This window comes from Myodes glareolus, chromosome 9 (assembly GCF_982192425.1).
Source record: "Myodes glareolus chromosome 9, mMyoGla1.1, whole genome shotgun sequence".
NCBI lineage: Eukaryota > Metazoa > Chordata > Mammalia > Rodentia > Cricetidae > Myodes > Myodes glareolus.
Window position 1 is genome coordinate 48512175 of NC_142034.1, and position 25412 is coordinate 48537586.

At 55.2% G+C, this 25412-nt stretch overlaps 2 protein-coding genes across 5 annotated transcripts in view; one reads left to right on the top strand and one right to left on the bottom strand.

Annotated features, from left to right (window-relative positions):
- Positions 1–5821, top strand: part of Sgsm2 (small G protein signaling modulator 2) — a 38872-nt gene extending 33051 nt beyond the window's left edge. For all 4 annotated transcript variants that reach the window (XM_087910318.1, XM_087910319.1, XM_087910320.1 and 1 more), the window contains 7 exons: positions 941–1321; positions 1588–1712; positions 2155–2237; positions 2362–2471; positions 3320–3416; positions 3858–4025; positions 4234–5821. In XM_087910318.1, coding sequence (XP_087766444.1) covers positions 941–1321; positions 1588–1712; positions 2155–2237; positions 2362–2471; positions 3320–3416; positions 3858–4025; positions 4234–4322 — 1053 coding nt within the window. In that variant the 3' untranslated portion in view covers positions 4323–5821. The remainder of the gene's footprint in view (positions 1–940; positions 1322–1587; positions 1713–2154; positions 2238–2361; positions 2472–3319; positions 3417–3857; positions 4026–4233) is intronic.
- A 2837-nt stretch (positions 5822–8658) lies between these two features.
- Positions 8659–23888, bottom strand: Mnt (MAX network transcriptional repressor). The gene is made up of 6 exons (XM_087910322.1): positions 23343–23888; positions 17929–18514; positions 17442–17483; positions 17178–17289; positions 12072–12264; positions 8659–11884 (listed from the first exon to the last, which is right to left on the bottom strand). The coding sequence occupies exons 1-6, from the start codon at positions 23413–23415 to the stop codon at positions 11118–11120; spliced, it is 1773 nt and encodes a 590-aa protein (XP_087766448.1). The 5' UTR covers positions 23416–23888; the 3' UTR covers positions 8659–11117.
- Between the last annotated feature and the right edge of the window lie 1524 nt (positions 23889–25412).

Below are 25412 nucleotides of genomic sequence, written 5' to 3' on the forward strand. Positions count from 1 at the left end.
GAAAACATTTAGCATCCCTCTGACTCCACTGTCCAATTAGAAAAGACAGGACAAAGGCAGTGCGGAGGGTGTTGTTTCCCTCGGATGGGCCTCCAGCCACCAGGGCATTGTTTCCTTTTCCGTCTCCACCGTGAAGACTGGCATGACTGACTTGGTATTACTACAGAAGTTTCTTGTCTCATCTGCTCACCGTTCAGTACCAAGAATAAAGAACTCACTTTTCCTAAAACCTGCAGCTGCTCCCTGCCAGCCCCCCATCCTAGCAGCCATGTCAAGACCCTGGGGCAGCTCTCCCGAGTTTTTTGTGACTTTGTAACTTCAGGTCTTTGCAGAATGACAATAAGCTCAAACCTGCTATCAAGAGTTGGGACCTAGGGGCTGGAGACAGCTCCCCCACTAAGACCACATACTGCAGGGTTGGGGACACAGTGCTTTTGTAGAACCTGAGTTGGGTTCCTAGTGTCTCTGGCCTCGGTGAGTGCCTAAACTCAGGTGCAAAAACCAACATACAGACACATAATGAAAAAAAACATGGATGGTGGTGGCACACTCCTTTAATCCCAGCACTCTGGAGGCAGAGGCAGGCAGATCTCTTGAGTCCAAGATCAGCCTGGCCTACAGAGCTAGTTCCAGGACAGCCAGGGCCACACAGAGAGACCCTGTCTCGAAAACCACTTGACAGAGGCCTCTGCTCCCGTCCTATAGCCGTTCCCGGAGGCTGTGAAGTGCCTGCCACAGGCACAGCCTGTCTTCTTTTCTGCCCGGAGCCTTGTTTCTCCTTTTGGTTGGGTGGATAGAAGCAGGTTTGGTGCCCAGGGTGGATAGTGTTGGGAGGTGGGGGTAGGAGGAGGGAGTATGAAGAAAATTCTTCCTAGCTCTGTTCTGACCCAGGAAGGCCCTGGAGTGTTGGATGGAGCCGCCATCTGCTTACTCCCACCAGGTGTTCATCTCTGTGGATGATCTAGAGCCCCCAGGACCCCAGGACCCCGAAGATTCCAGACCAAAGCCGGAGCGGGAACCAGCAGCTGGGACTCCTGGCATGGCTGCTGCGGAGCAGCAATCTGTGGAGTTTGACTCCCCAGACTCAGGGCTGCCTTCTTCCCGCAACTACTCCATGGCCTCAGGCATCCAGTCCAGCCTAGACGAGGCACAGAGTGTGGGCTTTGAAGAGGACGGCGGTGGGGAAGAAGGCTCCTCCGAACGACCAGCCACTGCAGCCCACACTTCTGAGCCCCATGATCCGGGCCAGGAGCAGCTTGCATCTGCCAGTGAGCTTGAAGCAGGGGAGGAGCTCGCAGCTGTGTGTGTTGCGGCCTATACTGTACGTGGATGCTCCCTGATGCTCCCTAACACAACTGTCAGTGCCTCCTGACAGTTTTAGGGAATCCTGACACGCTAAATCTGGGACTGACTGCAAGGGGAGGGTGGGCGGTGTGGCTCTTCTGAAAGGGCTCTCCAAGCATCACTAAGAGGCCTCTGTTCTCAGAGCTCTGGGGTCCTTGTTGGCTGGGTTTTCTTTGGGCACCACCTGCCCCAACCTCGGAGGGCCTGGCTAGCCTCACCTCTGAGGGACACCCACTTTTCCAGATAGAATTACTGGACACCGTGGCCTTAAATCTGCACCGCATAGACAAGGATGTGCAGAGATGTGACCGAAACTACTGGTACTTCACGACCCCCAACCTCGAGAGGCTCAGAGACATCATGTGCAGGTGCCACTGGGGGCAGACTGTGGGAGATGTGAGGACCCGGGCCGGGCCATGGTTTCACCTATTGTACTGTCTCAGGTCTCCCTGCATCCTCTGCAGCACCTCACACTCCACTGTATCCTCTGTCTAGAGCATGTCCCGCAGCACCCCACAGCCCACCCTATCGCAAGGGTCTTTCAGACACTTACCTGTTTTCACTACCTGTCCTTCATACCAAACCATGGTGGCCTTTGTTTCCCTTGCCAAGTCCCCTCCTGAAGTGCCTTGGGGACAGGGGCCATTGGTAGTTCCCACTGCCTCACAGGGTGGAACCACAGTAAGTGCTCCAGGGTTGTAGAGAGAAAGGGTGACTCATGGGGAACAGAATGTTTTAGGGGACCACATCCATGGCAATCCCAAAAAAAAGAAAAGGGCACGACCACAGTGTTCACACCTGGCATTTCAGCTACGTGTGGGAGCATCTGGATGTGGGCTACGTGCAGGGCATGTGTGACCTCCTAGCGCCTCTCCTGGTCATCCTCGATGACGGTGAGTGATGGGGTTTGGGGCTTCCCCAAGTGAAACTGGGTTCAGAGTGACAATGGGAGAAGGTGTGGGAGGATTAGCCGGTCTGTTCTGGCATCTCGGGGGCCTCATTCCCATCTCCTCACAGACCAGCTGGCCTACAGCTGCTTTAGCCACCTCATGAAGAGGATGAGCCAAAACTTCCCCAATGGGGGTGCCATGGACACCCACTTTGCCAACATGCGTTCTCTCATCCAGGTGAGTGATGCAGCTGCCTGAGGGATGGGTGTGTGGCTAGACTTGCTTGTCAGCTGCAGGGAGGCTAGGGACATCCTTTACAAGGGCTTTATTTCACCAATCCTCCTGCCTCTGCTTCTTTGAGTGCTGGGATTATTAGTATGCACCACCAGCCATAGCTGAATTTCCTTCATTTTAAAAAACATTGTTACCTAGCACATGCGTGTGCCCAGCACTTGGCATGTGGAGGCAGGGAGGCCAGCTTGACTATACAGTGATTGAGGCCAGCCTTGACTACATGAGATGTCTGAACGTTAAATTAATTCACACAAACACACACAAATGTACGTATTAATGAAAGTAGCTGAGCATCATAACTCATGCCTGAAACCCCACTTGGGAACCTGAGGCAAGATCAGGATTGCTGTGAATTCGAGGTGAGCCTAGGCACAGAGTGAGAACCTATCTCAAACATAAATAAACTAAGTCAGCAGGGCTGAAGAAATGCGTTAGGAGCTGAGTTTGACTCCAGTAGTTTTGTTTTTAAAGCCACACTAAAGTAGCTTATGATCCTAGTGTGGGAAGGGGAAGACATCCCTGGGCATCTCTGGCCAGACAACCTAGTCTACTCGAGTTCCAGGCCAGTGACAGACTTTGTATCCAAAAAGTAACAAAGATAGGCGGGTAGCACCAGTGGAAGACACCTGAGGTTGTCCCCTGGTCGGCATATGCACACATGTACGCACATATATGCAAACACTGAATTAATTGGTTGGGGCTGGAGAAACGGCTCAGCAATTAAGAGCACTGGCAGTGGGAGGGTGGCAGAGAACCAGCTCAGCTCAGTGTCTCTCCTTCTCCACCATGAGATCTTGGACTCAGAGCTGTTTGAGCTGATGCATCAAAATGGAGACTATACCCACTTCTACTTCTGTTACCGCTGGTTCCTGCTGGATTTTAAAAGAGGTGAGAAGTGGGTGGGCCTGGGTATCATGGCTGGCGCCTATAATTCCAGTACTCCTACGCTGCAACAGGAGTTATCAGGAGTTCAAGGCCAGTGTCAGCTTCATAGCAAGACCTTTAAAAAAAAAAAAAAAGGCCATGGGACTGAGGTCAGGCAGCAGGAGAGCCCTCTTCCCATATGTCAGTGGTATTCTAACTTCACTGCTTACTGTTATGTCCTGCCCCTGCCCAGCTTGAGTTTTGCTCAGGTTGTCTGGGCCCATGGTCTCCATAGGACAGGCAGTGCTTTGTCACTGGTGATGGTCTAAAAGTGGGGAGTGTGCCACACACAGTCTGCAGATCTTGGTCTGGGGTAGGGGATAAAACTGCCGTTCTGGAGCTGGGCCGAGCCAGGCTGTGTGCAGTGGGAGAATCCGGCCCGTGCCAGCTCTTTCCTGTCCCCAGAGCTGCTGTATGAGGACGTGTTCGCAGTGTGGGAAGTGATCTGGGCAGCCAGGCTCATCTCATCAGAGCACTTTGTCCTGTTCATCGCCCTGGCCCTGGTGGAGGCCTACAGAGAGATTATACGTGACAACAACATGGACTTCACCGACATCATCAAGTTCTTCAATGGTATGAGCTGATCCGGCCCTTTCGGCTCCCTCGCCCCCAGCAGGGCATGGGGGCCAAGTTCTGAACTGGGTAGAGTTGAGGGTTTTCAGGAATTCCAGGATTCCTTCCCCATAGGCAGATGTTAAGAGCATAGCAGGTAGAAACTAAGCAAGGTTATTAGCCACAGGGCTCCTCTCAGCCTCCCCACAATTATCCATGTTACCCCCAGAGCGGGCTGAACGCCATGACGCCCAGGAGATCCTGCGAATTGCCCGGGACCTCGTCCACAAGGTGCAGATGCTCATAGACAACAAGTGAGAGCTGCAGCCAGCGGCTGCAAAGTGGAGAGCCCAGGTACCAGGCCCCTGAGCTCCGGCAGGGAGAGGCCGAGGTCATCATAGCCCAGGCTGCCTCACCCCACATACCCTACCCCACCCCTGCCAATCCTGTCCACTCAGCTGTGTAACTTAACAAAGTGACTGTGAGCCTGGGATGTGAGTATGGGCAGTGCTGGCCTTATAGGGCAAGTGAGGGTCAGGATAGCTGCAGGTCATGACTGGGTGGGAAGGGTTGGCCTCAGGGAGAGTGACCACCTTGGGGGACAGCTACTCTTGTTTCCCTCTCAAACAACAGAATAGCCCCACTGCCACCTGAAGCCTCAGTTTGGACTGTTTCCAATGCCTCTTCCAGTCAACCTGGGGCCCTATAAGGTTAGTGGGGTCTACAGTGGCCTGAGCCTCATCTAGCAGGAGTTGCATGGGGCAAGGAGCTCTGTGCCATATCTCTCCTGAGGCCTTTTGTGGTCTCAACTAGCCGCCTATTCAGGCATATGTCCTGGGGTCAGGAGTCCTGGGCTGTCTTTCACACTCTCCTGAGACTCTGGGGCAACCAGATGTGGGCCCTGGATGGGAGCAGCCCACCTCAGCAGCACTGCCATAGTCTCTGGCCACCAGAGTAGCCCCATGAGCTCCCCCACTCATGTCTGCACAGCACCACTCCTCACCGTGCCCTCTTTGTGCACTGGAAATCCCCAGGACTGCGCAGAAGTAGCACATTTGCTCACTGTAGGGTATGGAGGGACGTGGGTGTTGCTTGCTCTCCAGAAGGATCCCAGGGAGATTCTGTGGGAAAGCAGTCCTGTCACAACCTCCTTCCAAGGACAAGCCTCTGAGCTTCAGGGTACCCATTACCTGTTCCAGACATCTATGAGTTCCTGGGGCTGAGGGAGGGGTGATTGCCTGGGTATTCTCAGCTCATTCCTGGTGAGAAGCAAGACCAGCTCCACTTTCCACATGCTTCTCGGGGTGCTGAGAGGCCTAGAAACCCAGGAGGTCCTTGGAGGAGTTTGCAGGGGTGTCACCAAAGGCACACCCCTTGACCCACGGCCTAGGCATGCTGCTTTTTGTCATCCCCACCACCCAAGCACATGCAAGCCCTGTCTGGGACCTGGGGGCCACACTTGCCTGGCTCCTGCCCAGAAGTCACCAAGGTTCACAGACTTACTGCATTTGGAAAACATGAGAAAGGGCCAGCAGCCTTCTGCGTCTGGCAATGCCCTCCGTAACCCCTGCACTGCACGGCCTATGCGGGGCCAGCCTACCCTTGTTCACGATTCCTTGGCCTCCACCAAGCATGGTGGCCAATGTGTGCCTGCCTTAGTGACTCTGGTTCTTTGCGGGGCAGAGTGTATGGGGTTTGGGGGTTTGTTTTTGTTTTTTGTTTGTTTGTTCATCTGGCTGGTCAGTTGATTTTGTTTTGCTCAGAAACTATACTCTTCAATATAATAGATCAATAAAATGTATTTGGCAATGGCTGAAGCCCTGATGGCTACTTGTGGTACTAGCTGGACATAGAATTGTCATGTGTTGGATAGTTCTGTTCATTCCATGATCCAAGACCTTCAAAAAAAGCAAGACTGGTGTAAGAGAGCCAAAGTTTTTCCTAAAGAGGGGCCTCCATGGCATGGGCTAGTTAGAAAGTCAGTTACCCAGAATGCCACAGACCTTATCCCAGAACCACAGTCTTATCTTGGGTTGACCAATGGAGCCTCTAGTCTGTAGTTGGAGTACATCCTTGGCTTCGCCTGTCCCCACTAGCCTACCCACACCTCACCCAGCTTAGCAGGGCAAGTAGACCTAATGAGGAATGGCACAAGCCACCAGCTCTCACACCTCCTTGCTACCCACTGAATACATCTCTGAGATACCTGGCTCAGGCTCCTGTGAAGGCATGAAAAGGACTTGGTTAGAACCCTGCCCTGTCCTGCCTTGCCCTGCCCCGCCCCGCCCCGCCCCACCCCGCCCCGCCCCAGAGTGCTTCTGGTCATATCTTCATTAGCTCCCCATCAGTCTTGCTTACTGAGCTCTATGGTCTACTGGCACCTTCTCAAAAGCTAAGGAGTCTCTTCCACAATCCTAGTAATCTGGCCCCAGCTATTAAGACAGAGCACAGGCTAATGGCCAAAGCTGGCCAGGGAAAATCAGGACGCATGAAGCTTGTACACGGGGATGTGATAAGCCCTCTAGGGAAACTCCTCCCTCCCTCGCAGTTTCTATAGCGTGGGTGATTGTTGAATTCTTCTACTGTGACCACCTTCACCAAAGGTCTGGCAAACCAACCTGGGAGTGACCTGCTCCATCTAGAATGTCAGCTGCTCCCCATATAGACACTACAGGGGACTCCATGGCCAAAAGGAGTCTCTGGAGGGTTGGACCAGCCTTTTGGTGCATTGGGCTTCATGACTGCCTCCTTGGTGAGTACTCTTAGAGAGCAGGAGCTCTGAGCATAGGTAATTAAGTGGCTTGCTGCCCATCCTGTACATCCGGCCTCATAGTATCAGGTGATATTCCCAGGGCAGGGCTTGATTCTGTTCCCAGTGCCCAGTACACAAGTTACCAGGCACAGTACCAAGACCTAGTGAGCACTCTCCAAGTGTTAACCCTAACCCTAGCCTTCTTACCTGCTACACCACTGGCCAGGACAAAGCTCTTCCTGACGCCACCAGCAGAGAGCGCCCACACCTTATGAGTCAGGCTGATGAGGCTGGCAGTGGGAGATTGGAACTGACATTTCTTAGCTCTGGCCCTCCAGAAAACAAGAATCTAGGTCATTCACGGCCAGCATTTTCATTCTGAGGGTAACAACCACACACACACTTTCCTAGAAAGGAGGCTGAGGGTCAGATGGAGCCTGGTGCAGCTACTGGCTCCTTGAACTTGTTCCCCACGGCCTACTTCCAAGAAGGCCTTGTCTAAAGCTAAGCTGGGGAGAGATGGAGCTGCAGGGTCTTCTGTGCCCAGCTGAGATGTTGGCCCTGGACTTCCAGCCTCAGCCAGCTTCATAGAGTGGAACAAATTGTCAGAACCCAAAGTGATTTAGGGTAGCCCTTAAGCCCCTCACTATCTGTACCCAGATCCTGGGGGATAGCCTCTGCTACCTATTCCCAAAGACTGGGTCAGAGGTGCTGAGGTGATGGAGCAGAGCTCAGAACTGTACTTCTAATCAAGGAGATACAACTGTTTGACAGCTTAATTTTAATTTCTAATTTGCTCAAAAGGACAAGTTCTTGCCTTATTTATTCCACTGGGTTCTTGAACAATAAAACAAGACAATGTTTTTTTTAATAATGAGGAAGTATATGGCATTGTGTAAGTGTAAGGAAGACCTAGAACTGTAGTCTCAGAGCTTAAGGCATGAGATCACAATTGCGAGGCCAGCTCCCTACTAAAACTGCCCAGTGGCGGCTCCTCAAACATCTCAGGGTAGCCAGGCAGTGGTGGCCAAGTGTTAATCCCAGCACTAGAGGCAGAGGCAGGTGGTTATTTGTGAGTTCGAGGCCAGCCTAGTCTACAGAGGGAGTTCCAGGACAGCCAAGACTACATACAGAGAAACCATGTCTCAGAAAACAAACATCTCAGAGTTAAGAGCAGACCATCCCGATGTTTTTGTTTGGTTTTCTAAGACAGGGTCTCTCTATGTAGCCCTGGCGGGCCTAAACTTACTTTCTAGAGCAAGGTGGCTCAAACTCAGGGGTCCACTTGCTTTTGGTACACACCTCTAGTCCCTACGAAGGTATGCACCACCACACCACACCCACCCTGCTCTGTTAAGGGGTGTATGTATGTGTACATCTGTACCTCATGTGTGCCTTATCTTCACAGAAGTCAGAAAATGGCATCAGATATTCTGGAATTGGAGTTACATTTGGGAGCTGGGACTCAAAGTTAGGTCCTCCAGAAGAAGTCAGTGCTCTTAACTACTGAGCCATCTTTCCAACCCTTAACAAGGTGTTTAAAATGTTTTACATTTGCCTGCTTAGCTATGTATGCTGTCACGTACACGCAGGTGCCCATGGAGGCCACAAGAGGGAGTCAGAGCCTCTGGAACTGGACCTACAGGCAGTTGTGAGGCACCTGCTGTGGGTGTTAGAGACCCAACCTGGGGCCTCTGGAGGAGCAGCAAATGCTGTCTGACAAGCAACCTCTGGAACCCCATTACTAGGGTTTTAATTATGTAACCCGGGGCCATCACCCAACTTTCTTCATCCTCCTGCCTCATCCTTTTGAGAGCCTTGTTGCTTCCAGCTGATTGGTTCCTGTAGGCCTCTGCCTCTCGGAATGAAATGATCCAGATACTGCAGGCTAGCAGCTCAGTCTCAGGTTTCAGTGCAGATTTATTTCAGTTTATATTTTATTCCAGGCAAGTGCTTATTACATGGATAGTATTCATGTCTCAATACCTAAAGTCTCGGAGCATGAACAGCCACTAGAATACAGTTCAATAGTAAAAATACAATATGTACAAAATTAGGGTTTTGTAGTTTTTTTTTTTTCCCACACAGCAGATGTACCCAAACACATAAAAATCTCTACAGTCTGGGGTCGCTACAATTCATATTTCAGGAAACAGAGACACAGTGACCGAGTCCTCACTGTAAACAAGGGCCACCTCTTTGGGGACTAGGAGTGGGACCCTGGGATTGGGGGGGAGGAGCAGCTGTTCCTAGAGAGACTGTGGTGACCCAACTACCCTCCAGGCATTCTCTGCCCTTCTTTGGCCCCCAGGGAACCACTCTTCCCCCACTTCCTCCCCGAGGTAAAGATCCCAGGCAGTGAGCCACTCCAAACAGCACAGGTAAAACACGCATGAGAGGTAAGGTGTGTGTGTATGTGTGTGTGTCCCAGGCTGGAAGGGATAGGAAGGGAAGGGCCAGGCGGTCCCACAGGGTGAGGACAGATGTGGTCCTAACAGCTCTCAAAGGGAAGATGCCCACGAAAGGGCTGGGAGGTGGCTGCCCACTCGGGCACACAGCAGTCACAAACAACAAAAACAGCAACAACACCCATCATCACCAATCTGGACATCGTCATTCGGCACTAGATCTGGAGGAACCCCTGGTGGGGGGGAGGGGGATGATGAGGTATCTGTGCAGGCCTACAGGCCAACACGATGGTGGGAACTCTGGAACTGGCCTCAAGACACAAAGGGGGTAAAGGGTGGGGGCGAGCTCATCAAGTGGCCTGACTGTGCCAGCACCAGACTCTGCTTTGTCACCACAGAGCAGAGCGGAGGTGACCCCCAGAGTCAGGGTGTGGGCAGAGGTGGCTGCAGCTGCAGGAAGGCTGCCAGCTTGTGGGTAGGGATTTCTGCGCTGGGGTAGAAACCTGGTCCTAGCCACCGTTCCCCACCCCTGGCGACATAATAAAGTACCCTGGGAGGTTTCCAGGGCCAGAAGGACCTGTGAGTTTGAAGCGTCTGAGGAGTCATTATTTCAAGGGAGAAGGTATTCAAGACCTCCACTGGCCCCAGTGCCTTGCTCACAATGTCATCTGAAGGACCCTGAGCCCTTCTGGCCCCTTGACTTGCCCCAGTGCACATTTCACACCTGGGGACACCTGCTTCCTGCCCCACACTGAAAGGCCATTGGTGAGTGTCCAGTGGGGAGCTGAATGTGCACACGTGTAACTGAGTGTCTGACACAAGGCCACTTATAATAAATATCCACTTAAAAAGGGAAGCCAAGCAGTCTGCAAAAGCAGAGGCAGGAAACAGCATCCCTAAGCACAGGACCCTCACTCTTCTCAGTTCCGATGAGCCTTGCCTTAGCCCAGCAAAGGCCCTTTCCACAGTGGAGTGCATCACCCACCAGGAAGGGGCCTCAGAATTGCCACTGAAAGGAGGAGATGGGAAAAGCCCCAGGATTTCAGCTCACGGATACTTCAGCAGTGGCTTGGCTCCTGGAGCCATTGCTGGTCCGTGTTTCCTAAGCTGAAGGTAGTAACCTAAACCCAGAGGCTCGGGGAAGCACTGGACAGAGCAAGGAACTAGGCCAGTGAGTGACAAGCCCAAGGCCGGAGTTTCTCCCAGGCCTAGTGGGTGGGAGGCAGAACTGCCAGCCCCACCTCCCCAGCCCTAAGCTCAGCCTGCTCTTTAGAGGTCAAAGCCCAGGGTCAGGTGTGGAAAACTTGGCACCAGCCTGCATTTTGTTTATTGTTGGTTGATGCTCATTTTAAACAGTTTCTACTGTAACCAGTCACAGTGACCACAGGTGGATTAGAGCCCCAGGCCCAGGCATTCACATGTCCTAGCCTTACTCCAGATCTTAGGACCTGTCACCTGTATCCAGAGCTGGGCCCCTCACCATCCATTCCTCATTTTTCTGGGGCTCTGTTTTCAAACAGAAGTCCCAGAGGACTCTGAGGCTGGGGAGGGGAGGCGAGGCCAGGAAGCTCGGCCACCTCACCCGACAGAGGAATAGCAGCAACAGCACAGGAAGGCAGGCCAGGGAAGAAGCCAGAGAACATAGCCACAGCGCAGACTTCGGGGTGGACAAGGTAGGGAGGCAGGAGTGGCACCAGGCTGGGCAGGCAAGTATGTCCACCAAAGTGTCCTCACATCTACCGAGTCCTAGTGCAGCAGGACAACTTCTGCCTGCACCCAACTCCCTGGAGGGCCCCTCCCCTGGCTCAGAGTCTCTGCACCCCCTTCCCCTAGGAGGCCTGGGGGTGGTGTGGGTGGGGCGGGCCTGGCTGGAATGTGTGGAGCTGGTGGGTGGGAGAGGGACAGTCAGGTCCCCCTTCCTTGCCCCCACTGGGGGCCAAAGTGGCCTCATCCTCAAGCCAGCTTGAGTGTGCTGACAGGAAAGGAGGGCATAGTGACCATAGTCACAGGGTTGAGCACTGTTTGGCCCACCAGCTGGGGGTGGTGCACCACCTGGGCCCCCACAGCTGGCTTTGCCATGACAGTAGCTGGGGGTCCCAGCCCGGCTGTGCCATTCACTTGCTGGTGCGAAAGGGTATGGGCGATGTGGCTCACTGCCACAGGTTGGCTCACAGCCACAGGCTGTGGGTACAAGGGCAGCTGGGAGCCGAGGTGGGCCACATGGTTGAGAGTGGCAGGGTGCACTGTAATGTGGCCAATGGGGGGTGTGGCAGGTGCCAGCTGCACAGCAGGGCTGGGGGCGGAGGGGGCAATGTGGGCGATGTGCTTGCCCCCTGGCCCCTGCAGAACGTGGTTCACAGTCTGGATGACTGAGGCGTGGGTGGTGGCTGTATGGGCGATAACTGTGGAGCCACCCCCAGCAGTGGCCACAAGATGTGCTGGAGCTGGTACTAGGGTCTGGGTCGGGGTAGCTGGTGTGGGAGGAGGGGCTGGCAGAGGGGTTTTTTGCTGTGGTGGTTGCTGCTGCACAGGGAGGTGGGCAGGAGACAGGGCCACTGGGTGAGGATGAGGATGCGGGTGGGTAGGCAGAGGCGCAGAGGTGGTGCTGGGGGCTGGCAGGGTGGATTTCAGCAGCTCCGGCTGGGGACGATGGTTCAGCTTAGGTGGGCCCAGGCCTGCCCGGTCTTCCTCCATCTCCTCGTCTATGTTGTCCTCGCCCTCTGTCAGGGAACACAGGGCAGGGAGCAGGTCAGAAGAGCTTGGGGAACAAGCAGCAGGAGGCATAGGTGTCCTTGGAGGTCAGTATGATGGAGCTGGGACAGATGGCCTCTTTTCTAGCAGGAAAGACCCTCAGAGGAGCTAAGGACAAGTGAGGGTGGGAGGACCAGCACAGGGGCCGAGGCTCACCAGAGGCTGTGGAGGTGGAGGCCTGGTCATCCTCAGGCTGGCCTGTCTGCCGGAGCACACGGTCAATCTCCAGGACGTCCATCCACTGGCTCAGCTCGTGCTTGAGCTCTGCCAGGCGCTGCTGCGTGGCAATCTTCTCCCGTGCCAGCCGCTCCATCTCATGCTCATACTCTTTCTCCTTTCTCTTCAGGGACTGGGGACAGGGCAAGGGACAGTAGGGTGCCCTTAGCAGCAGCCACAGGCTCCATAGGCCTCAAAACCTCTGAACCAGTGGTTCTCAACCTTCCTAAGGTTGCGACCTTAGGAAGTTCCTCATGTTGTGGTGACCCCCAGCCATAAAATTTTTTTCATTGTTACTTCGCGATTGTAATTTTGTTATTGTTATGGATTATAATGTAAGTAGTTGATATATATGACCCCCCCCCGAAAGGGGTCATGACCCACAGGTTGAGAACCACTGCACAATCTGCAGTGACCAAAGCAGCGGAGAGGCCACCCTGCCTCCTATCCCATCACTCTGCCCAAACCAGCATCTGAGTCACTGTGGGTGCCTAGGCAGGCATCATCGAAAGCTAGCATTGATCCAAGTCTGGGACGCTTCTCCACACTACCCTGACTGGGTCCCCAGGGACGCCCTCTCCCTTCCGGCCTCTCCCACCACTCATCTATGCCTCACTCCCTGACGCTACCACCCCCCGAAGAACCTGCACTCCTTCTACCATGCACGCATCTCCTTGCTACCTGTATCCCGAGAGGGTTACTTGCTAGACAACGACAGCACGGTCTCTACCACAGGCTTCTATCTGCCTGGCAACGATGCTGGCGCCGTTTTTCCCCCTGAACTCAGCCACACCTTAACCACCTATGCTTCCTCCAGCCTGTTCACATTGTTCCCCAAGCAGGACCCTGCCCACAACCCTCCAGACCCCACAGGATACTGAACCTGATAAACCTGTGGTGTGCCCCACCTGCCAACAACAAAGGATCTTGGGGAGCTCCACTGCACCCCAAGTCTGATTGTACACCCCTAGGGACTTCCACCACTAGGTCCAGATCAGCCCTTCCTCATCAGACTATTTCTGCCTCCCTCAGAACACAGGAGTCTCCCTACCCACAGTGTCCCCTCTATACTGGGCTCTGCCCCATCTGAAGCCTCACCGCTTTGCACAGGCTTAGAAACCGCTCCAAAAGGCCAGCTCACACCCCAGTTGTCAGCTGCCTACCAAAAAGTGCCTCCATGACCTCTAGACCCCAACACTTTAGCCCACTTCTTCTGTCTCCCATCCTAGGTTTGTCAACACTGTAGTGTCCATCAGACAAGGCAGACAAGACACTCCTACCCCGACTTCAGAGTCCATTTCTCAACCTGCTCCTAAACATCTAACTTGCAGAGCACAGGATCACCTCTAAGTGCAGAGACCAGGAGCACTCCACACATGAGCTTGTCTCTGAACACTGTGCTGATGTGGATCCCCCGCCTACATTTCCTGCCCCCCTATGTGTGAGTGGAGTGGGGGGGGGTCCGGTCTGTCTCTCGATGAGGCCTGCAGGGGAAGGGGACATACTGCTACAGTGAACACGCGAGTGGGAGCTGATAAGGGTTTTTCTCAGCTTCTACAGTGTAGGCCCCAGCTGACTTGCTTGGCTTCTTCAGCCTCGAGACGGTTCACCAGACGACACCTGGTCCTTTTACTCCTAGATCACACCTGAGCCCAAGCTCCTCCACGGGCTTGGCCTTGGAGGGCCAGGGCCTTGTCAGCATCCCCTTCTACCGCAGCCTGTCCCAGTGTCCCTACTGTGTTCTGAGCACTGGATAGGAGTCTGTCCGACGGGCCTCCATTAGCCCTGGCTCACCGGACCACACATGGTCCCTGTCCCGTCAGTGAGAGATTATAGGGCTGTTCTACAGTCCATTTCCATCCTTGACCCTATCAGCGGCCAGCAGTACGCTCACTCAGGCGGCCGACAACAGCTGACACGATCTGTGTGCCTGCCACCCTCCTTTCAGGATGTCAGCCTCTACCCGACCTTTCCTCTCTCAAAGGGAACCCAGCAGACTCAGGCTCCCATTTCCATGACCTAGCAGCAGCTCAGCAGCTTCTCCTGACCGGGTACAGCAACACATCCAACCCCCTTACCACTAGACCTGACTTCCCCACACTCCTCCAGCGGCCCCAATCTCTGGACATTTCTGATGCCATGAGCAAAAGCTTCAAACGATCATGCCATGCTGGCCTTGACACGCCCATCATTAGTTCCACACCCCAGTGTCCCCTCTACCACCCCAACTTCAGTTTAACCTGCTTCTCATATTTCTGCTAGAAAATAGTAGGAAAGATCTTGTCTTTACCCTAACACAGAAACGCACATGGCACCTGTCTGTCACTGAGAGCTGCATTCGGCATCAGAGGAGGTCACATCAACCATAGGCCCTTGGTGACTCAGTCCTCACTTGACCCCCGAGACTGCCGGCTGAAGCGCCATCCCCCAACTCTATCCACTGCCTGCAGGGAGGCTATATTTTGGTTCAGGGAGATAAAGCATCGGGGGCCAAACACCCTCCTTTTCACAGTTAAGCCCACAGGCCTGGAGACCCCTAGGGAGCTTCCCAAGGGTCAAAGGTTAGTCCATACTGCTTCACTTTTGCTTTGCAGTGCTAGCAATCAAGTCCACAGCCGCAGAGACGCTAGGCAAGTCCTCTTCTCAGCTAAAGCTCTCTGTCCACAGGGCTTTGTTCTAAACCCACTTATTTCAGGTGTAGATCTGGATACATGTCTATTCTTGTCTCTGTCCACTGTGGCTTTCTTCAAGTCCTTCACTACGTCCAGGCAACTTTAGAGACCACCTGGGACCTCCACATCCCTTTATAACACCCCTTACCCTTAGACAGGGTTTTACTACGCAAGCCTCACTGAGCTGGAGCTCAGATCCACCTGCCTCTCCAGAGTGTTTAGATTAAGGGCAAGTGGCACCAGGCCAGACCTTCCTACAGCCTTTGTCTTCTGGACATACTACTGAAGTCGTAGGTCCCTAAGGCCCCTGCCACTGCTCTTCCCAGGACCACTTTCAGCTCTCACCTAGTCACTATCGCCTCTCTGCAAGGCAGGTCACCCTCCTACCATCCTTACACCCGAGGACGTCTCTCCCTCGTTCCTGCTGAAGAAACCACCACCCTATCCTCCACTCTGCCTTGTTCACCCAGGATGACGCAGGCCTCCGCCAATGTCCTTTCCCAACACTTTCCTAATGCCTCAAAACCGATCCCAACACCTGTCAAGGCACAGTCCCTGGTATGTGCACATTTTGGATCTGCTCACTACAAGGGCAAATATGACAGGCTAAAATTCACCCCTTCTTTGGTCTCTGGTTCTCAGAAGCAAACCCAGGGCACAACCAAAACCACTCAAATAAATGAACGGGTGCCACACCGGGTTTCCAGAATCTTTTTGGTTTGGGGGCTTTTGTTTTTTTGATTTCAAGACAGGGTCTCTCTGTAACAGCTCTAGCTGACCTGGAATTCACTTTGCAGACCAGGCTGGTGCCAAACTCACAGAGGTTCACCTGCCTCTGCCTCTCAAGTGCTGGGATTAAAGGCCTATGCCACCTGACAACCACCACCCAGCTGGGTTTCCAGAATCTTGTGACTTCTTTTTCTGCTTCTGTGACCAGCACCAAGCAAGCATTCTCAGGAACAGCCTGGGGCCCCGCCCACTTCCTTGTCAGTTTAGGTCTGATCCTAGGGAGCTTCCTTCTGTTGCTTCTACTGCAGCTATTTTCAAATCCACACATTATGCAAAGCTCCCTTTCCCAAGCACACATCTATAAAAAGGTACTTGCCTTGCTCCTACTTCGCAGTCACAATTCCTATTAATGTCTAGAGACCGCAAAATTTTTGCATAAATTTCAATTCTTCTACCACCTCTATGGTACTATTTTTTTCTACTTAGCATCAACAAATGAGGAAACTGAAACTCAAAGAAAATGTCACGGCATAACGGCAGGCAGAGATGTGCTAAGGGACTGCTTTGGTAAAGGCAAGTAAATTATGACCAAGCCTCAAGTCAGTAAAATTATCACGGAAATTAGCTACAGGACATTGCACAGCCTGCGCCGGGTCCCTTGGCCCGCAGGCGAGGCCCCGCCCCTCCGGGGCACGCGCGCACCCACGCGGACCTGTCCGCTGCGTCACCGCGGGCGGTCGGCCCCGCCCCCAGCTGCCGGGAAGCTCCGGGAGGCGGGCGGGGAGGCGCGCGCCTCGGCTGGCGGCTCGGAGGAGCTGCCTGGAGCCTCAAACACCAGGTCCCGTTACGTACGGCTTGTGACCCAGCTACCAAAGCCCTGCTAGGGTACGGACACCCCTCCCACGGAAGCTGTGTTGGAGCCTCGCTCCCGCGAGCATCCCGAGTGGGTGGATGGAAACCCCGAAGTTCGCCCTGCCCCCGCGCGCGCCGCCGGGAGCGCTAGGTCCCTCCCATTCCCCAACGGTTTGGTCTCCCGCGCCGCCCAGCCTGGTCGCGCCCATCCCCCCTCACTGCCTCCCGGGCACGCGGAGCCCTGCGCGGTTTCCAGGGCGACAGCAACCTCGCACTGCTGCAGAGACCGCCAGTGTGGAGATACTACCTGCAAGGACCCCTTTCCCGCACTCGCGGGCAGGAAATAGTTAAGACTCAGTGGCCCCGCTCCGTCACCCCAGCTGCCTCAGTGCCCCACCCCGACCGTAACCCTGTGCGCTGCCAGGTGAACGCAGACACCACGTCCCTCCCGAATCATTTCCCCCACTAGTGACTGCCCTTGGTCCGAGTCCGGGTCTTGCCCGGGTACTGCAGGTAGGGAGGTGCTGGGCCCGCTCCGCGCCCTTGTTACCCGCGGGCTGAGCGGACGCGGGGCGTTGGGGGAGGGGAAGGCCGAAAAGTGCAGTGCCGCCGCCGCCCTCTTGCGCAGGCGCCCTCCTGCCCGCCCCCTCCCGGGCTGGGAGCCCCGCTGACGTCAGCCAGGCCATGTGCTTAGCGCCCGCGTGGAGGCGGGCGGGGGAGCCTGCCGGCAGCAGGAGGAAACTGGCGCTGTGGCCGTCACGGCGTCGCCCAGCCCTGCTTCCCTCCCACATACCTGGATGTACCGCAACGCCGTCCGCAGCACGCTCAGATTCGAAGTCTTCTTGTCATCCACGTTGGGGATGTTGCGCTTCAGGGTCTCGAAACATTCCTTCAGATGGGCCCTCCTGGGGAAAGGGGGTGAACACTTGTCAGCCAGCGCCAGAGGGCACAGCACCAGGAGGCAGGGACAAACACACCAGAAGCTCTGGAGGGACCAAGGGTGGATGAGTCCGGGAGGGGCGGGCCCAGAGTCACACTTCCAAGTGTGCACACACACCTGTTTTTCTCCAATTTGTTGTGGACTTCTCTGGTTCCGATCCTGAAACCCAGACAGACAGGAGGCTCAGGTCCGGCTTTCCGGACCCACGCCACCCATACCACCAATGACCAGGTGTCGTAGGCTTTTTTTGTCCCCAACATTGTAAATTGGAAGCGTTGGGCCCATCCACCCATTAGAGGGCACCTCTATGCGCATAACCCATGACCCCCGAAACTTTCCATCCCACTGGTCCAACTAAAAAGGGATCCTGAAGGGTTCTAGAATCTACTTTCTGCAAAGGCTTGGAAATGCCTGCTATAATCTCCAGTGTTGCTGTGGGTCTGACAACAGAAAGCTAAGACCCACAATCAGCACGGTAGTGCTTTATTAGGAGAGGTATTTCTAAGCGGCACAGGGCATTCCCAGAAGAGCTAGCTGGCCAGGGTACCTTCTCTTGCACTCCCAGTCTCCCATCCTCCCTGCCCCTCTGCCGCGCCCCACTCACCCCCCAGGCCTCTTCTTTTGTTCACTGGATTTGGCTTCTTCAGCTGGTGCCAATTTCAGGGTCCCAAGCGTGGGTGGGGGTGGTTGCTGGGGAGCCAGCTGAGGCTGGACTCCAGGGTGTGGTGCAATGGTCAGGATGGGCGTAGGGAGGGGCTGCAAAGGCTTGGGGCTGCCAGTGGGTGCAACTGTGGTCTTCGCATCAGGCAGTAGGGGAGCAGGGGTGGGCACCTGTGGTCTGGTGGGCAGGGGAATTGGCTCCTTAATGCTGAGTCCAGGGGTGCTGACTAGGGCTGGCTGACGAGGAGCCAGGGGTAGAGGCTGGGCTGCTGAGGGCAGAGGTGGAGGCGGGGGCAGAGACTGTGGGGAGTTGGTCACTACAGGAATCGGAATGACAGTCAGTGGAGTTGGGGTGGCAAGAGGTGGTGGTGGTGCGGGTGGTGGTGCCGGTGGCGACAAGGGTAGCGGTGGAGCCTCGATGCGGGGTTCCTCCACAGGCAGGGCATGGGCCAACCTGGCCAGGGTACTTGCCCTCTTCTGCTCCTGTTCTCTCTCCCTTTCCCGCTCCAGGTGAAGGCGCTCCTGCTCCTCTATGCAGAGAGAACACACAGGGCCTTAGCACAGCCCAGTCTGCTGGGCCCCTATTTAACCTGTTGTCCACCCCTAACTTTGTTCCAGTCAGGGTTCAGTGACATCCTGCCCTGCCTGAGACACCAGACACAGCCAACCAAGCATGTCCACCCAAGGCACCACTGAAGAGACAAAGCACAAGCCTGGTCCCTGCCAATGGGAACTTCATACTCTGGGGCAGGAGTGGGACAGGGGCACCAGGCTGGGTTAGGGCAAGTCGGGTTCATGAAAAGGTGAGCAAGCGCAGTGAGGGATGGGATGTTTCAGGCGCAGCAACCTGGAGCTGCATGAACTAGACAGGTAACCAACAGGAGTATCCAGAAGGACATAAGGCTAAGGTGCACACAGGGATCGATGAGGTCTGAGCTGGCAGTAGGCCAGACGGCCACAGAAGGGAGAGACGTGCCACAGAATTTACCAGGCACCTGTTAGAGCGTGGGCGGTTTCACAGACAGTGAGCAGAACAAACGATTTGCTGGGTTACATCGCAAGCCAGACACCTGGCCAGAGGACCTGTGATTGTCACTGGGAGCTTACGAGGTGTCCTCTGACATCCGCACCCCAGCCTCCTTCCAAGAGCCCCAGGTCACAGGGCAAATACATCACATTTACTTCATGAGAAAATGGGCTGGAACTTCTTACTCCCAGGCTAAGTCCAAAGCCCCAACTTTTCCTCAGAGAGCAACGAACACAGCTGTTCCTTCTTCCAACAGGTAAGGACCCATTTCTCTCAGTCCTGGCTGTGTCCCTTGTACAATCCCAGTTACAGTAGAACAGCAGAGCTTAGGAATGGAGGAGGCAGGCAGAGAAGTAAAGGCCCAGAGGTGGAGCAGGGCCACCGCACTCAGGCAACCTTTATATACAATCATGTCCTTCAGCATCTCTACTAAAAGCCCAGCAGAAAGGTGAGACCTACTCAAGAGCTAATCAAAAATGGGACTGGGCCCCGTATCCAGGAACGGGCCTTCTCTCAGACCCCACCATCAGGTTCCCTAGCTATGGCTTTTGTACAGGGATTGGTCATCATTTCCAGGTAAAGGAAGGAGCCCAGGCCCTTCTGCTTGTGGTGTTCATGTTGACAACAGAGGACGGACACAACTCCAAACAGGATCATGGGATGTGGGGCTGGGACTAGGAGGGGCATAGTCCCCCCCTCAGGTCTTCACAGCTCAAAGACCCCATGATCTTCTGGGCATGGAACAGTGAGAGGAGCAGGCCCACCTCAGCCCCACAAGGCAAGGAAGGAGCTGAGGAGGAAGTAGGGAGGAAGTGTTTGGAAGGAACCATAAACTGTTCCCCAGCAGCCAGAGTTGAGGGCTGCCATGGGTTGGCCTCTTCCTATCCCTCCTGCCCGTCAGGAAAGGGAGAGCAGGCTTGCTCCAAAGAGGCCTAGCTCACCCAGGCGTCTCTCTGTCAGCACTGACTTAAGTTACTGCAGCTTCCCACAAACCACAGCGGCAAAGAAGTCTGTGGAGTTCCAACTTCAGAGCCATTCTCCAGCTGGGTGGTTCAGAACATCTCTGTCCACACACTTCCAACTCAGGGCCTACTATGGCTCCTCTGAATCTCTTTGTGTTAGCGAGGGTACACACAGTTCGGAGGACCATTCTCGGGTCGTTTCTCTTCACCCACTACGGGTTCCTGGGATTAAGCTCAGTCAGCCTTTCTCTGACAGTGCTTTCTGGCAGAGTCGTCTCACTGGCCTGGACACAAGTGTTTTAAATCACCATAGGCGGAGGAGCCCAAGGACAGGTACTGGACTAGAAGCTGAGCCCAAATTTTAAAGCTCCCCTTCCTTCTGGCCACCATGAAGCCATGCTTCCCAGATACAGGAAGGACTCACTGAATGACGCTCTACCACACCCAGCACTGTCAGCCCTAACTAGACAGCAGAGGCTGCCATGACCGGAGGCACCAGTCCAGAGCTTCCCGCTCCTGCCCCTAGCTCTGCCTCATTTCCTACCCACAGGGTCCCCTCCCCAGTGCACTGGAGGGCAGAGCACTGGGGTCTCCTGTACGGACAATCTGTGTTTAGGACAATCTGTGTTTAGGACATTTTAAAGAATGTTCTGTCCCCCAGGTGTACTCCTCTCTCACACACTCACACAACACACACACCTCCAGCTTCCACTCAGACACCAGCCAGCTCCCTCCAATCAAGGCAGGAGATTATTCCAAGTCATCTCCACAAAGGCTGGCAAAGAGCAGCTAAGTCCTCCTCTGGGCACCGAAGCGACCTTGCCTTTTCCTTTTCTCTCTCACAGCCACTCACGCGGGCAACACGGCCTCAGTTTTGTCACATGAGCAAACTGGTCTAGGCCAGATTTGACCTTGTCGAGGGAAAGGGAAAGGATAGAGCATCTGTGTGCAGAGTTGGTTATCTGAAGTGAATCCCTCTGAGCTGCTCTGGTCAGTAGGTTGGTGTCAACTGTGTGTGGAGGAGGGGGGGTCCCAACCTGTGGAAGCCAAATCTGGCCTTTGTATTTGAGTTCTTGGGGCAGACTGGGTTTCCCAGCACCCACCCATCGTCTAAGACGCTGTGATCCAACACCAAGCAGCTGGGGCCTGAGAGCTAAACTCGGCTTCTCCCCAGAGCTCGATACTTGGAGGGAAAGGGGCCTTTCCTAGGTTCCTCGGCAGAGCCGTATCCACCAGCCTCCTCCACCGTCCTGGTCAGCTCTGGGCTTAACTGAGCAGGTGTGAACACATAGCAGTAGAGGTCTGCTCCTTTTCTCTATACGCCTGGGAAGACGAATGTGAAATAAGAGTTCCCTAGAGGCAACAGTAGGGTCAATCCTGTTCACCTCTAGCAGACTGCCTGGTACACAGTGGGGATATAATTGGTACTCCCGAACTGCATTGTGTTGATGGTCGCAGCGGGTGACTCGTTCTCCCCCTCCCCACATCCGCCGCTGAAACCACACACTTGTCATTCTGGTTAACCACCAGCACTGCCCATTGCTTGACCCTGCTCTGGGCCCAAAACACAAGAGGGAGGAGCACGAGGGTGTAGACCCCAGACCATCTGTTCTGCAAAAATCTAAGCACTGGGGTCTTGCACGTCTCCAGCGACTCCTGACCTTGAGAGGCTGGTCGGTCTGACTAGGCCCACAGACCTGCAGCTCCTCCGCCCCTTGCCGGCTACCACTCCTCCCGCCCTACCGCGCGGAACAAGCTGCAGGCGTGCGCGCGCCTTTGCGCGCGAGCACACAACACACACACACACACTACTACCTCCTGCATGACTCATCACTGAAGCAACAATAGGCAGAAAGAAAGGAAAGGAGGGCGAAGAACTCTCTCCACCACAACACTGTCGACTGAAGGGTTCTGGGGGTGGGGGTATCAGGAATCCCTGGGAACTGCACTAGGTGTGCATTTTAGGACTGAGGCCCTCACAAGCGTTTAGAAAGCTAAGGTCTTTTCCATTCAGCCTCTATTTCAGCAGCACTCGAAAGCTAAGGACCACCTCTATAAGGGGTGGGGATCATAAACCCTCGTCTATCCTCTCTGAGGGCGCGCAAAGTTTGCCCTTCTCACACTGACTTATTCCAATGTGGCCAGGATGTTGCCAGAAGAAGGGCCTGGGGACATCATTAGTGGGTCAGCGAGGAGATGTTAGTTGTAGATGTCACCCTGAGATTCTGAGGGTTTCCCTCACTACAGGATCAAAAACAGGAGGATCCGGCCTGAGCCAAGGTGAACGTAGCTCCTCCTACCCAGGGCAAAGGCTCTCCCTGGGAGGTGGCCAGAAACCGGAGCCCGAGCCCAACCCGACTCACGGGCCCTCGCCAACCCCGCCCAGGCCCCGCCCCCAGGCAAGCGCGAGGCAGCGAGGAGGGGCTCGGCTGCACTGTCCCCAGCGGGAGTGTCCCCCGTGCACGTGGTCGTGGGCGGGGCGTGCCTACGTCACCACTTCGTGTAACCAACGGGCTTGGGACGCAGGCACACGCAACATTCCAGCCAAGAGCGGGTTTGAAACGCGCAGACACGCCACATTCCACACCGGCTAAAGCAGGGCAAGGCAGGGGGGCCTGGGGACTGCCCCCAGCGACCCGCGGGACACTCACATGCACCCAATCAACGCAGCTTTCGGCCAAACCTAGACGTGCGACCCAGCCCAGCTCTGGGAGGCGGGGTCAGGCGGGGCTGGCCAAGATCATAAGACACGCGATGTCATTTCATTCTGCAAAGGCCGCCTCCGCCCGAAGCAGCGCGTATATCTGCCGGGAGTGCTCCCCGCACCCTCCTGCCGGGACCAGGGAATCCAGAGAGCTGCTCCGCGTAGAGTATTCCCCACCCCCACCCAGTTACGCACACGCCCCCTCGTGTGCTGTACAAACACCCGTGTACACGTCCGTTCATCCGCTCTCGCCCGGCTCCCATCACATATCTTGGTGCACACACGCACGCACACGCGGGTCTGCCACCCCCACACATCAACATCCCTCTCCCCATCCCCCGGTTCACACATTCTCAATGGTACCTAGGGCGCCGCCCGCCCACACCTAAGAAGCCCCCCACTGAAGGTGTATCGGGGGGTGCCAGGCAGCTAGAGTGGCACCCGCAGAAGCTGGGTCCCTCTTTGCATGTTAATGAATTCATTAATTATTTTCACTGCTCGCATCACTCCTCCAGGACAGCAGCTCTTGTGGGGAGCCCGTGCTCTCCCGGCTTTTTAGGTCGCGTCGTAGAGGGGCCTGCCTGCTATTTCCAGTGGGTTTGGGGATCGGGGTCACTGGCCTCCCCTTTTGCCCAGTGCCCCAGGGGCCCAGCCGGGCCGCTCACCACGTGCTCTCTGTTGTTGCTGCGCTTGCCATTCCAGGAAGCGGGCCGCCTCCAGTAGCGTCTCTATGCTCATCGCGCCGAGAGCAGCCGGGGGCGCGCCGGGGCCGAGGCTGCGGCCCGCGAGCCAAGCACAGGTCAGGCTGGCGGGCCGGCAGGAGGGAGGGATCACCTCCGGGGGGCGACAGGGCTGGGCGGCGCAGCGCACTCCTCAGGAAAGAACGGGGGAGCACGGAGAGGAAAATCAATGTCTCCCAAAATATTTGCAAAATAAGAATTTGCAAATTAAAACAATTTTGATGCAAAAAATTAAAAAAGGCGTTACTGCCTTCTTCCTTCCTTCTTCCTCTTCCTCCCTTCCGATGCCTCCCGCCCTACAGCCCCCGGAGTCCCGCCGACAAGAAAGGGCTTTGCAACAAGATGGCGAGGAGGCACCGACACACACAACAAGGGAAGGAGCCGCGCTGCCCCCGGCCGCCGCCCCCGCTACTACACCGGGGCCGCAGCCAAAGCCCGGACCGGAGCCCCCGCCCGTAAGGCCGCGGCGTCTCACTGAGGGCGGGGTCGCGCCAGGGATAGCCCCGCCCACCGCGCGCGCACACGTGGCTTGGGTGGGGGTGAGAAGGTGGAACCAGGCTTCCGCGCTGTTTCCGCTTTCCCGCCTTGCCCCTCCCTGCTCCGCGGCCAGCCACAAGTTAAACGGGGGTTGCGTGCTCGGGGCATTCACCGCGAGATCTGTCTTGCTGAGAGAAAGAACGGAAAACCCAAGGCCTCGGTTATCTGAGACAGCTGTAGTACAAGTCAGGGAAACCTACGATCTGACCCTTAGGTCTCTACGGCCCACGTAGACACGACCTAAATCCCGCCACCGTCCAGTCTGTCGCAATTCCCCCGGGATCCGCCCCTGGGCGGAGCTGACAACAGCGAGTAGCTAGAGTACTGACAGAGGGACGGGAGAGTTGATCCCGTTCCGGGTTTTGTCTCTGTTCCTCCCCCCGCAGTGCGTTCGCATCCTATTAGGCTACATCACCAGGCCGCCCGCCAATGGGCGGGCAGGACAACACGGCATGGAGCAGCTCCACATGGACACCCCGCGCCGCCAGCCTTCTGTTTAAAGGGCCAGTATCTGCAGGGTTGTTTCAGCGGGTGCGGATAAGGCCACCGGGTGAACGTAGGGTGAGACACCTAAAGGGGAATTCCGCAGTCCTGCTCAGGCCCATCCCCTTCTTTTTATTACATCATCCTCCAATTCAAAATCAACTATTTCTTCCCTTTTCCTAAATTCTTTGTCCACTCCCGTCTGATGTGGGCGGAGACAGAAAATATGCGATTCCAAAGGACACCCTTCCTTGTGATGCCAGGACAGCAGTGGTCAAAGGCGAAGCGTCCACAGCCCAGGCCAAGGAGGCGTAGCCTAAACCAGGAACAACAACGTGGAGGGCGGAAGCTGTGTGCTACCCGGGCTGCCCCGCTGGGCGCGGGGCGGGGTCGCTGCCTTAGGTTGGAATCGTGCTCTCTTCAAGGCTAGCCAGCCAACCTTTATCCTGGCTACAAGTCGTAGGACCGTTCCTGAATACAATCAGAAATATTTTTGACGTCAGTTTGCCCAAATCCTTGCACTTTACAGATAAGGAAACTGAGGCCAAAGAAAAGGGGCGATCCCAACTGCTCCTTGTACCATGAGCAACAAACTCTTCGAAGTCAGGTCTGAGGTCAGACTTCTCTCACCACCATCTCGTCCTGCACCCCACGCCCCGCAAGAAGTGAAGGACTATCAAAAAAAAAAAAAAGTGCACAGAGGGGCATGAGCAATTATATATTGATTAGGAATACAGAAACGTTCTATACCTAAAACCCACCATAGTGTTTGGCTTCTTTGGTAGAAGTCAAGCTCCATTAACATTGAAAAGCGCCGGATGATTAGGGGTATCAAGCAGCAGATCCAATTTTGTTGTCCCAGTGCTAGGCATAGACCGTTACCTGCTAATGTCTCTAATCCTTTGGTTAATCAGTGCAGGCACAGTGGAGACATACCAGTCCTTCTTGAGATCTCTGGGATCCATGCGCAACATC

Coding starts and splice junctions, on each gene's coding strand:
- Mnt (XM_087910322.1), bottom strand. CDS start 23,415: ATGAGCATAGAGACGCTACTGGAGGCGGCCCGCTTCCTGGAATGGCAA. Junction 18,515..23,342: donor GCAACAACAGAGAGCACGTG/GTGAGCGGCCCG, acceptor CTCTCTGCATAG/AGGAGCAGGAGCGCCTTCAC. Junction 17,290..17,441: donor AACAAATTGGAGAAAAACAG/GTGTGTGTGCAC, acceptor CCCTTTCCCCAG/GAGGGCCCATCTGAAGGAAT.